Source organism: Artemia franciscana, chromosome 1 (assembly GCF_032884065.1).
Source record: "Artemia franciscana chromosome 1, ASM3288406v1, whole genome shotgun sequence".
NCBI classification, from domain to species: domain Eukaryota; kingdom Metazoa; phylum Arthropoda; class Branchiopoda; order Anostraca; family Artemiidae; genus Artemia; species Artemia franciscana.
The window spans coordinates 21,815,771-21,828,246 of record NC_088863.1 but is presented as its reverse complement, the minus strand read 5'-3'; the positions used below and the strand labels follow the sequence as shown (position 1 = coordinate 21,828,246).

The following is a 12,476-nucleotide window of genomic DNA, read 5'->3' as shown; positions in this document are numbered from 1 at the left end:
CATCTAAAAAACTAAAAAAAACTAAAAAAGGTAAAAACTAAAAGAACTAAAAAAGAAAAAAATAAATGACGACACTCAAAGAGAAAGCGACCAGGACAAAAGGAATGTTCGATTAGCAATCAACAAAGCACCGGGACACAGGGAGTATAAATGACGACCAGGACATAAGTAAAAAAAAAAAAACTAACAAAACTAAAAAGAAGGTAAAAACTACAAAAAAACTAAAAAGAAAAAAAACTAAAAACTAATAAAAAAACTAAAAAATCTAAAAATCTAAATAAACTAAAAAAGAAAAAAAAAGGAGAAAAACAAAACTTAAAAAAAGGCAAAAACTACAAAAAAAACTAAAAACTAATAAAAAAAGTAAAAAAGCTAAAAAACTAAAAAAACTAAAAAAACTAAAAAAAGGTAAAAAACTAAAAAAAATAAAAAATAAAAAAAACTAAAAAAAAGGAAAAAACTGAAAAATAAGCTAAAATAAAGGTAAAAACCAATAAAAAACTAAAAAGAAAAAAAGGAAAAAACTAAAAAAAAATTTCATATAAAAAACTAAAAAAAAACTAAAAAAGGTAAAAACTAAAAGAACTAAAAAAGAAAAAAATAAATGACGACACTCAAAGAGAAAGCGACCAGGACAAAAGGAATGTTCGATTAGCAATCAACAAAGCACCGGGACACAGGGAGTATAAATGACGACCAGGACATAAGTAAAAAAAAAAAACTAACAAAACTAAAAAGAAGGTAAAAACTACAAAAAAACTAAAAAGAAAAAAAAAACTAAAAACTAATAAAAAATGACGACCGGGACACCGGGACAGGGAATGGTCGATTAGCAATCACCATCAACAAAGCTCAAGGGCAATCATTAGAATCATGAGGTATAGATCTGAATACAGATTGTTTTCCCATGGACCATTATATGTTGCATGTTCAAGAGTCGGTAAACCTGACAATCTATTTATATGCAAAGACAATGGGACAGCAAAGAATGTTGTATATTCGCAAGTTTTACGTAGTTAAAACCATATATATATATATATATATATATATATATATATATATATATATATATATATATATATATATATATATATATATATATCAATCTATATTCACAGGTGGGACATAGGGACACAACTACAATGGCGCGTAACTATTATGGCGCGTAACGACTTACGCGCGCGGGGGGGCTTGGGGGGGGGGTGAAGCGCCCCCACCAACTAGGTGTTGGGTTGGCGCGAAGCGCCACCCCAACAGCTAGTATATATATATATATATATATATCTATATTCACAGGTGGGACAAAGGGACACAACTACAATGGCGCGTAACTAATATGGCGCGTAACGACTTACGTGCGCGGGTGGTGCGAAGCGCCACCCCAATAGCTAGTACGTAATAAAATATAAGAATATAGAAGTTCGTTTGTAAAAAATTAATAGTTCTAGTTGCCTTTTTAAGTAACCGGAAGACTGAAGGGCAACTAGGCCTCCTCCCTCATCTCTTTTTCTCAAAATCGTCTGATCAAAACTAAGAAACAGCCATTTAGCCAACATAAAAAAATTAGTATGCAAATTTCGTTTTAAGTATTCATGTGTGGAGAGCCAAGAACAAAACAGGCATTAATTCAAAAATGTTCAGGATTTAAATAAAAAAACAAGTTTTTTTAACTGAAAGTAAGGAGCGACATTAAACTTAAAACGAACACAAATTACTCCGTATATGAAAGGGGATGTTCCCTCCTCAACGCCCCGCTCTTTATGCTAAAGTTTTTCACTATTTTAAAAAGTAGATTTGAGAGAGAGTCAAACTTTAGCGTAAAGAGTGGGGCGTTGAGGAGGGAACAGACCCTTTCATATACGGCGTAATTTCTGTTCGTTTTAAATTTTAATGTCGCTCCTTACTTTCAGTTTAAAAAAAACTTGTTTTTTTTTATCTAATTTGCATTAAGAGTCTATGACTTTTAGGGTGTTTCCCACTTTTTTTTCGAAAATAGGACAAGTTTTCTCAGGTTTGTAACTTTTGATGGGTAAGACTAAACTTGACGAAACTTATACATTTAAAATCAGCATAAAAATCGGATTGCTTTGCTGTATCTATTGGTATCAAAATTCCGTTTTTTAGATTATCGGACAGTTTTCAGCCGGGTTGCTCCTTACTGGCATTTCGTTACCACGAACTGTTAGGTTAGCCAGGAAATTTCCTTTGTTGTTATATAGTCTATTATCCATCTATCCATTTTGTGAAAGAACTAAGGTAGACAGTCATAGAACTTTAGGGATGATTGAGATTTCTGGGTTGACTCATGACGGACTTGACGGACGCCTTCACTTGAAAAAACCCAACTTTCTCTGAATATCCCTAAAAATTCTTACTTCACTCTGAACACCCACAAGACACTAGATTCAAAAAAAGTTTCTTTAAAAGAAGTGAGAAGTGAATAATCTCCCTTGAAGTTGAAGCCTAGGCTAGGAATCATCGTGACTTTAAAAAAGACTGCTGCTTATTATCAAAAGACGTTGCTCGATGCTCGTCGGCCATATATTGTGTCCTCCCGAATGCTTTACATGTCAAGATATCCTTGGTAATAAACCAGCCCTTTCCTAGAAACGAAAATCTGAAGGACGAAAGAAAAATATCTGGTGAATATTCAAGAAGGATAAGTAGCCATGGTTTTGGTTCCAATGACATGGCTGGAGATGGGACAAAGACTTGCTGTAGATCACTTGTGAATTTCTATAATTTAGATATGCAATTTGAAGGCTAAAAGCTCTATATTAAAATTGTGCCACGATGAAATCTGTAATTTTTATCCTTGAGTGTCCATAATAGTTCCTCAGTAGTTTTTCTAACTATCACTTTAGATATTGTTTAACAGTAAATTCCGCACTCTTTTAGGTAGAAAGCGCTATAAGATTGCTTGAAAATGAAGCTGCCAACTTTTGGTATGACATTTCTACTTTGATAATCCCCTTCTTAGCTCTGGGCTTTTCAAAGAAGAAGGAATATTTTGAGAAGCTTGTGGATCTAATAGGTCAATGCCAAGGTCGCGTTGTAGAATCATTGATGATTGAATACATAAACATTGTTCGTGACAAACAAAAAGCGGACTCGGACCAGTAAGTTATATGAAATGTATCTTAGTAAGTACTAGGCGTATTAATTACTTAAGGTCCGATTGGACGTAAGTACACAACGAAAGATTATTTAAAAAAGCATATATATTTTCAGAAAATACATACTTTACTCTGTTTTTGACCTAGTTACCAAGTTTTTTGAAACACTTATCATGCCTCTCAACTAATCTTAAAGTAAAGTCTTTGTAAGAGCTACCCGTCGGTTCCAATAACCAAGAGTTCACTGCTGGTTTTACGTCGTCGTCATCTTTGTAACGATTGCTACTGTGATGGCAACCGGTTGACCTGGAGACGAAACATGGGTATCGCATATCACGCCCAAATCGAGGCAACAGAATATGGAATAAAAACACACACAATTCCCTGAAAATTTGATGGCCGAAAATCCTCTCTCCCAATGCAGAATCATGGTGTTAGCGTCTGGCAATAGGCATGGTGTTTTTTGGTCGATTTCGTGCAGCGGAGGAACCACTATCAGTGCAGAAGTATACTACCTGACGATCAGAAAGCTCCGCAGGGCGATTAAAAAAAAAAACAAAAAAAACTTGTCATGCTGACAAAGGAAATTCTCCTTCTTCATAACAATGCAAGAATTCACACTACTGGTCAGACCCATAATTTACTGGACAGTTTTGGCTGGTGAGTTTTAGATCACCCACAATACAGTCCTGATCTTGCGCCGATTGATTACCATCCGTTTCTCCACCTCGAGCAACACCTCAGTGGCAAACGTTACAATGATGATGACGACGTAAAAACGGGTGTGAATTCCTGGCTAGCAGAAAAGGCGGTAAGTTTTAATACAGAGGCTACTTTAAAATTAGTTGAGAGATGATAGGTTTTACAGCAAACTTGGCAACTATGAGGTTAGATAGAGAAGATCATGTACTTTTTGAAAATAAATTGACTTTTTCTAAATAATCATTTGTTGTGTACTTAAGATCAAACAGACCTTAATTGAAAAAAAAACACGCCTCATATATGAAGTGTATGTCTAGCTATTTTGTTATCGACAAGTTGGATTAACAGTGTAACCCCATCTTCACTTGCCTTGAAGGCATGCATTACAAATAGTTTTCTTTTAAACTAAAAATGCCCCTTTTGTTGTCGAGTATAAGTCCTTCGCCACACTTAGGTTCCAATTGGGTGCTTTCTATCTGGTCATTATTGAAGATTCTTATTTTCACCATTTCCTCTGAAGACCCCTTTGTTTGGCTGGTCTGTAGATGTTGCTATTTCTGTTTGGGATCATAGAAAGACATGAATTAAGAATTTTGACACATATTAAATTCCGAGTTTCAATATTCAACACTACACATGAGGCTTCAGCATCCAGACCCTTGCTCTTTGGGATTTAAGAATAATGTAAATAGTTTGTTAATTTCGGGATCCAAAGACGTACAAAGTTGGGACAGCAGCTGAGTAATTCCCGTACCCTAGGAAATCCAATAAATCGCATGTCAGTTGGATGTCAGTTTTTAACTGTCACATATTCTGAAGTGTGGGACAACATTTTTGCTGCATTTTTGTCGGTTAGAGCAACTATGGAAGCTTTAGTGCACACATAATCTATTTTATTGACTTGTGTTTTCCTAGCAAAACGGTTTTTTGAAAGTAATGGTTCTATTGGTACCCATTAGATGTACTAATATGTGATATACATTACTTCATTAATTTTCTGAGCACTGAAATTAGCAATCGATATACCCGATTTGAGATACCTTCAAATTTCTTCGGTACAGAAATCAGCAAGCTGCTACCTAAGCTTTAGATCCGTTAAGGCCTGACCCGGTATCCAAAGCACCGAATTCAGTGTTGTCATAAACTGCCTCTTCTGGACTTTTTAAATTTGTATCTAAACCTTGAATTTCTCATATATAGAAAGTCTACACACAATATAAGGTATTCGCACTTTTTTTCTAGTCACCCTCCTCAAGTTCATAAAAGCCGACTGTCCAGCTGGAAGTTAGAAACTTGAGCATTTGGAGGGTCTTCAGACAACTAGACTCTTTTGGTCTATGTCTAATAGGAAAGAGAAGTTTTTAAGGAAGTATTAGTGGCTAATAAAAACAATTTTTTTGTTCCTTGAATGCGCGACTCTTTTTTTCACTTCTTTGATTATATGGGAAGGAAGTTTTTTAAGAACTTTTCGCTTTATATATACTCCTTTACCAAAACACCTTTTACTAATTTTTGGATGTACTGATTTTATGCATTCTTACTCTTCTCTTTGTCCCTCCCCCCAAAAAATTAAAATAATAGCCCAAGAAACTGCCCCAACAATTTTTTAAGCTTTTTAAATCATGAAAACAAGAATTAGACCGAAATAAATTTAGTTATGTGGTATGATTTGATCCATTAGGTTATATTATTGCTAGCAATGTAGCTAGCCCACTGAATTAAAATTAAATAATTTCAACATATTCATAAATGGTATAGCAACGTTGCTGAAACTGAATTTGAGTGTGGAGTGGGAATTTCTGCCTTGGAGGGGAGGGGGTAATAATAAAAATCAGGGGCCTAAACTTCCCTTGCGTGCATGCCTGCTTGAATGAAACAATGCGGAATAAAAGCAAATTAGCATTGAATTCAGCTGTGTAATGTAGTAATATTTTCTTATGTTTAAGATTGAATTTCGCCTTTAAAAGATCAAAAATAAAACGAATTTACTTGTCAAACTAGTACTAATGAGTCTGAAAGTCTTCGGAATTTGATTAAATAATTACCATGGATTTGCACATTGTTGTCATTCCCAGCGTCGAGAATGCTTCTAGTTATGGTGCTGTATAAGTCGTTTACGTCCTCTTTGGATAATATTTTATCTTTCTTCTTTGAAAAATAAGACTTAATGAGTAGCGACCCTCTTTGGTCTTTTCATTAACTGCACTTGGTAGCTATTAACGTTTTCTTTTATAAATCTGAAATGACCTATTCAAAGCAATGCTCAGTACTGAAATAACAGTTCTCAGTAGCAAATTGTAACAAGTGCCCTTAAACATACTGATTGCTGTAAATCGGCGAAAGTCGCCGAAAATCAGTTCTGACGTGGAAACTCACATTTTTCCTGCTTGTCTACCCCCAAAATTTGCTGCTAAAAATGTCTGAAATTTTAGGGTTAACTTTATGATGAAGCACCTCAGCGAAAAATGGTCTAAGTTGAGCTCATGGGCTAGCATGGACAGCGAAAAGTCTCATTTTCTAGTTATTTGTCTGCAGAAATTACCTATTGATTCAAACCTATTTGAGTGGCTTACTGGACTTCTTTGCAAGCGGGAGCTGAATATTGAAGTCAAACTACAAGCCCTTTCAGCAATGAAGCAGAAAAATAACCTTGTTGAGGAGGAAGAGAAGATATTGGCGTGAGTTTTATTTATTTATCTTTGATTAGCTAATCGGTTTGACCGATTAGCTAAAAGATTTGACCGATTAATCGGTTATGTTTCGTAGTTTCACCGATCGGTGTTGTCCTAAATTGAACAATATTTTAATTCCATAAAAAAAGAGGAGAAATATGAAAGAAAGTTCCATAATCCTGATTATGATTATTCTTTGAATCTACCAACTATCCAGTTGAAATGAGGATCAATAACATTTGTGTGAGCTTGAGTTTTTCATTTCAAGCAATTACTGAGTAAAGAAAAAGTGTAAACCTAAGATAATTAATAATGTCATTCCTAATTGTTTTCCAACGGATTAGAATCTGAGCAACTAACAACTTCTGTACTACACTGACATAATTTGTCTACACTGACAACTCGTGTCATCCTCTAGTTTACGCTGACAGCTCGCGACGTCTCATCACTGGCGAGTTCTCATACACTGACAACTTGATGACTTCATGTATTTGATGGCATTTGTGTGAGCTCGAGTGTACAGAATGCGTTTCAGTGTATTTGAGCATTGAGTTGGTTCATCTAGTTTCAAATATTTTTAACTGTTCAAAAATATTATTTAATTTTTCAGTTGACCTTATTAAAACATCGTGGGATCCTAAGTAAGAATTATAAACAGGTTTATATTCAATAATATCAATATATATATATATATATATATATATATATATATATATATATATATATATATAATGTATATTAATATAAAATACAAATATAAAAATACATAAAATTGTTTATATTGTTATATGCTTATATGTTAAAATTGGTTATATATTTATATTGTTTATAAAATGGTTTAATATAAAATACAAAGAAAATGTTTAACGTTGCTCAATTTAACTTGCAAATGGTTGAATTATTTTTACGGATATTATTTTATGGTTTATGGTTTTATGGTCTGTTTTATGGTTTTATGGTTTATGGTTTTATTGCGTGTTTTATGGTTTGCACAGTGAGTCTCAAAAGTATATCGTTTAAAATTAGAAGGTATATTTCTTTCGACACTTGAACCAGGTATTGGAACTGTGTATTTTGTCTGACTGGCTCTTTGCCATAAAATTAAAGATAAATGTTTAAAGTTTATCTCTATGCCGCCATTGGAATCGAAAGACTTGAAATGAAAAATTATTAACTAACAAATTACGTCCAATGATTGAGAAACAGCCCGTCCTTTCCTTTCAAAAATTTGGATAGGTTGTTTGACTCAGCCTGCAGTTTGTGGATGTATTAAAGTATAAATTATGAACGTACAATTCATAAACAAATTACACATGATGATTGGAAGCAAATACACCCCTCCTTCCTCAGATATCAGAGAGGCTGCCCAACTCAACATGTGGATTAAGGTGGACTCAACTCCCCCCCCCCATTTCATGCATTATTGGCCTCCCATTTCCTTGTGCTTTGAATATCTTAATATTTTCTTATTGGCTATTTGTTGTCGAGCTTTGAAAAATATTTTGATGCAATGATTCTTGAATAGCTCGAAATTAGCTGCAATTTATTTTTTTTCTTGATTTGGTTCCTATCTGGAAGTGAAATAATAATGTTGCCTGATTTATTTCAAACAGTTCGGGGTAATGAACTGTAGTAAGGAGCAACTCGGCTCAATAGTAACCGAAACTCTAAAAAATGGAATTTTGATACCAATAGTTACATCAATAGAATCGCATTTTAATGCTGATTTTAAATATATATGTTTGCATCAAGATCAATTATACCTATCCAAAGTTACGAGCCTGAGAAAATTTGCCTCATTTTAGAAAATAGGGGGAAAAACCCCCTAAAAGTCATACAATCTACACCATAAGATTCACCGTATCAGAGAACCTGATTGTAGAAGTTTCAAGCTCCTATCTACAAAAATGTGGAATTTCGAATTTTTTGCCAGAAGACAGATCACGGGTGCGTGTTTATTTGTTTTTTTTGTTTTTTTTTCCTAAGGGTGATTGTATCGACTGAGTGGTCCTAGAATGTCGCAAGAGGGCTCATTCTAACGGAAATTAAAAGTTCTAGTGCCCTTTTTAAGTGACCAAAAAAATTGGAGGGCACTTAGGCCCCCTCCCACGCTCATTTTTTCCCAAAAGTCACCAGATCAAAATTCTGAGATAGCCATTTTATCCACCATAGTCGAAAACCTAATAACTATGTCTTTAGGGACGACTTACTCCCCCGCAGTCCCCGTGGGAGGGGCTACAAGTTTGACCTGTGCTTACATATAGTAATGGTTACTGGGAAGCGTACAGACGTTTTCAGGGGGATTTTTTTAGTTTAGGGGGGAGAGTTGAGGGGGGAGGTTGCGTGGGAGGATATTTCCGTGGAGGAACTTCTCATGGGGGAAGAAAATATCAATGAAGGGGGCGCAGGATTTTCTAGCATTATTTGAAAAAACAATGAAAAAATAAACGTGAAAAGTTTTTTCCTACTGAAAGTAACGAGCAGCATTAAAACTTAAAAAGAACAAAAATTATTATGCATATGAGGGGTTTCCCTCCTCGTTATACCTCAATCTTTAAGCTAAAGTATTTTTGGTAATTTCAACTATTTATTCTACGGCCTTTGGGATTCAGAGGTCATTCTTAAGGAATTGGGACAAAATTTAAGCTTTAGTGTAAAGAGCGAGGTACTGACGAGGGCAGAACCCCTCATATACGCAATAAAAACATATGAATATAAAAATTCGTTCCATAAGTTAATTCGTAAGTTACGTATATTTTTTACCAATGAAAATGTTTGTAAAAAATTAAAAGTTTTAGTTGCCTTCTTAAGTAGCGAAAAATTGGTGGACAACTAGGCCTCCTCCCTCAGTCCTTTTTTTCTCAAAATCTTCCGATTAATTGCAATTAATTAATATGCAAATTTCGTTTTAATTATTTATGTGCGGAGAGCCAAGATCAAAACATGCATTAATTCAAAAATTGTCCAGAAATTAAATAAAAAAAAACAAGTTTTTTAAATGAAAGTAAGGAGCAACATTAAAACTTAAAATGAACAGAAATTACTCCGTATATGAAAGGGGCTTTTCCTCCTCAACGCCCCGCTCTTTACGCTGAAGTTTCTTACTGTTTTAAAAAGTAGAGTTAAGAAAAAGAGCCATACTTAGCATAAAGAGCGGGGTGTTGAGGAGGAAAAGCCCCTTTCATATACAAAAACTAAAATATGAAATAACGAACTAAGAATAAGGTTATAGTTTGTATATTCGAAATTAGTTACGAATCTCGGCGAAGGTAATTCGAAATATTTGGAAAATTTTACAAAATTTTTTCAGTCTTCTCTGATCGTGCTGTTTTGTTCCTGATCGGTTTGCTATAATTTTGCGATGTTAGACACTTCCAGTCATTGTTTGTTCAATATTTAAAGTTCCTGCTCTTTCTACTATCATCGACCCAAAATTGGGTACTGGTCGCGAAGTACAAGTCATCGGATATAAAAAGTAAGCTTATACTGTCGTGGTTGTGTAGAGGGTATTAAGTAAGCTATTTTTTCTTACCTTTATAGCCAGCACTTCTTATTTTTATAGCCAATCTTTGAATTACCTATCAGCTCTTCATTTCCCCCTCAAAACCTACGATATAAAAGAGGAAGGGTCCAGGGCAGAATTCCTACGGATTTTTGATCAAGTTCTCAATACAGCGATTGCCTTGTCGTCCAATTCTATGATGCGCTTCCTCCTCCAAACAGTTAGTGGGGAACACTCTCATCTGCGATTCGCTGCAACAAAAATGGCTGTCAATGAAATGGTTCAAAGGTAAGTGCTATTCTTCTATATTAACAAAAACTTGGTAAGAACATTAGTAGTATAATCATGAATTCACTAGAAAGTTATTCCTCTTAGGAAATTGTTACAAAAAGTAGTTTACTGTAATAATCTGCAGAGGGCGAATGTTTCCCTCTCTCTCTACTTCTGTCTTCTCTCTCATTCTTTCTCTTAGCTCTAGAAGTTGCTCTTTTGTTATTTAATACTGTTTTTTCTCTGTGTTTCACGTCAGAATTTTTTGCTTCTTCCTAAAATTTCTCTATCTGATGTATTTAACTTCAGTTTCTAGTCCTTATACGTAGTTTAATGATAATTTTATTTAATAATATAATATAATAATAAACAAATGTAATAACTATTAATAAAGATAACAATAGTTTAATATTATTTAATTTCTTTGTAAATTCTTATATTTGTTTCTTTTTCAATCCCTCATCTCTAATTAACTCCCACTGGCTTGATCAGTTTAAATTAGGGCAAGTTCAAGTACTCAAAGAAACAGCTGTAGGTCGCTAATAAGACCAACTCTGGAGGAAGAATGCACAGTTGCCTTGCTACTCTATTATCATTATCTTAATTATTATAATCGTTGGTTTTGTAATGCAAATTGTATCTTCCTATATTTTACCTATTTATGAATTCTGGTTTAAGGCTCCTTCTGCTTAATAAGAAAGCATTTGAAGCGTTGAAGCATTAGAAAGCCTTATTGAAACCTTTCTGACGGGTTTTACTTCTCTTTTTTTTTACATCGTTTTACTTTCTAACGTTGACGTTGTTTTACATCGGCATTTGAATCCTGAAAAGAGTGTAAATATGCTGAAAAGGAGAGAATGATTTTAACCATAGTTTGTTTGTAACTACTCCAGTTCTTCTTTAAAGAAAAAAATTAATTCATGGCTGTGAGACAAAGCTATCATTGCGGAGGTACAACTGGGGAGGTAAGGAGTTAGAATTTTTCAACACAGGGACGAACAGGTATAATTCATTAAAACAGGAGTTAAACTGCTGTGTATTTTTTTTCTTTAATCTTGTGGGCATTGTATGGTCTATAGGCTGTATGCTGGACTAGCCTGCCTAATAATTATTCGTTCAATGCTATTTAGTACCAGTAGTTCCACTGACCGCGCAGGTGTATAAATGCCGAATCAAACAGTTCGTGGTAACGAACTGTAGTAAGGAGCGACCCGGCTCAATAGTAAACGAAACTCTAAAAAACGGAATTTCGATGCTAAAAGATATATCAAAAGAATCGGATTTTTATGCTGATCTCAAATATATAAGTTTTATCAAATTTAGTCTTTGTCATCAAAAGTTACGAGCCTGAGAAAATTTGCCTTATTTTGGAAAATAGGGGGTAACACCCCCTAAAAGTCATAGGATCGTAACGAAAATCACACCATCGTATTCAACGTATCAGAGAACCCTATAGAAAAAATCAAGGTCCAATCTATAAAAATGTGGGATTTCGTATTTTTTGCCAGAAAAAAAAAAAAAAAAAAAAAAAAAAAAAAACAAATAAACACGCACCCGTGATTTCATATTTTTGCCATCGACCAATCGACAATTTTTGCCATCATCGTATCGACCAAGTAGTCCTAGAGTGTTGCAAGAGGGCTCATTCTAACGGAAATGAAAAGTTCTAGTGCCTTTTTAAGTGACCGAAAAATTGGAGGGAACCTGGGCCCCCTTCCACGCTCATGTTTTTCCCAAAGTCAACGGATCAAAATTTTTAGATCGCCATTTTGTTCTGCATAGTCGAAAACCATAATAACTATGTCTTTGGGGATGACTTACCCCCTACAGTCCCTGGAGGAGGGGCTGCAAGTTACTAACTTTGACCAATGTTTACATACAGTAATGGTTATTGGGAAGTGTACCGACGTTTTCAGGGGGATTTTTTTGTTTGGGTGTGGGGTTTAGGGGAGGGGGCTATGTGGGAGGATCTTTCCTTGGAGGAATATTTCATGGGGGAAGAGAAATTCAATGAAAAGGGCGCAGGATTTTCTAGCATTACTATTAAAAAAAACATGAAAAAGTTTTTTCAGTTGAAAGTAAGGAGAAGCATTAAAACTTAAAACGAACAGAGATTATTACGCATATGAGGGGTTCTAAAAATACTTTAGCATAAAGAGCGAGGTATTTAGAAGGAGATAAATACTTCGCTCTTTATGCTAAATTACTTTTAGT

General features: G+C 34.5%; 1 protein-coding gene across 2 annotated transcripts in view; it reads left to right on the top strand.

Moving 5' to 3' along the window:
- Window positions 1-12,476, top strand: part of LOC136026920 (DNA-dependent protein kinase catalytic subunit-like) — a 197,971-nt gene that overhangs the window by 174,292 nt on the left and 11,203 nt on the right. For both annotated transcript variants that reach the window (XM_065703758.1, XM_065703768.1), the window contains exons 24-26: window positions 2,899-3,119; window positions 6,251-6,496; window positions 10,053-10,280. In XM_065703758.1, coding sequence (XP_065559830.1) covers window positions 2,899-3,119; window positions 6,251-6,496; window positions 10,053-10,280 — 695 coding nt within the window. The remainder of the gene's footprint in view (window positions 1-2,898; window positions 3,120-6,250; window positions 6,497-10,052; window positions 10,281-12,476) is intronic.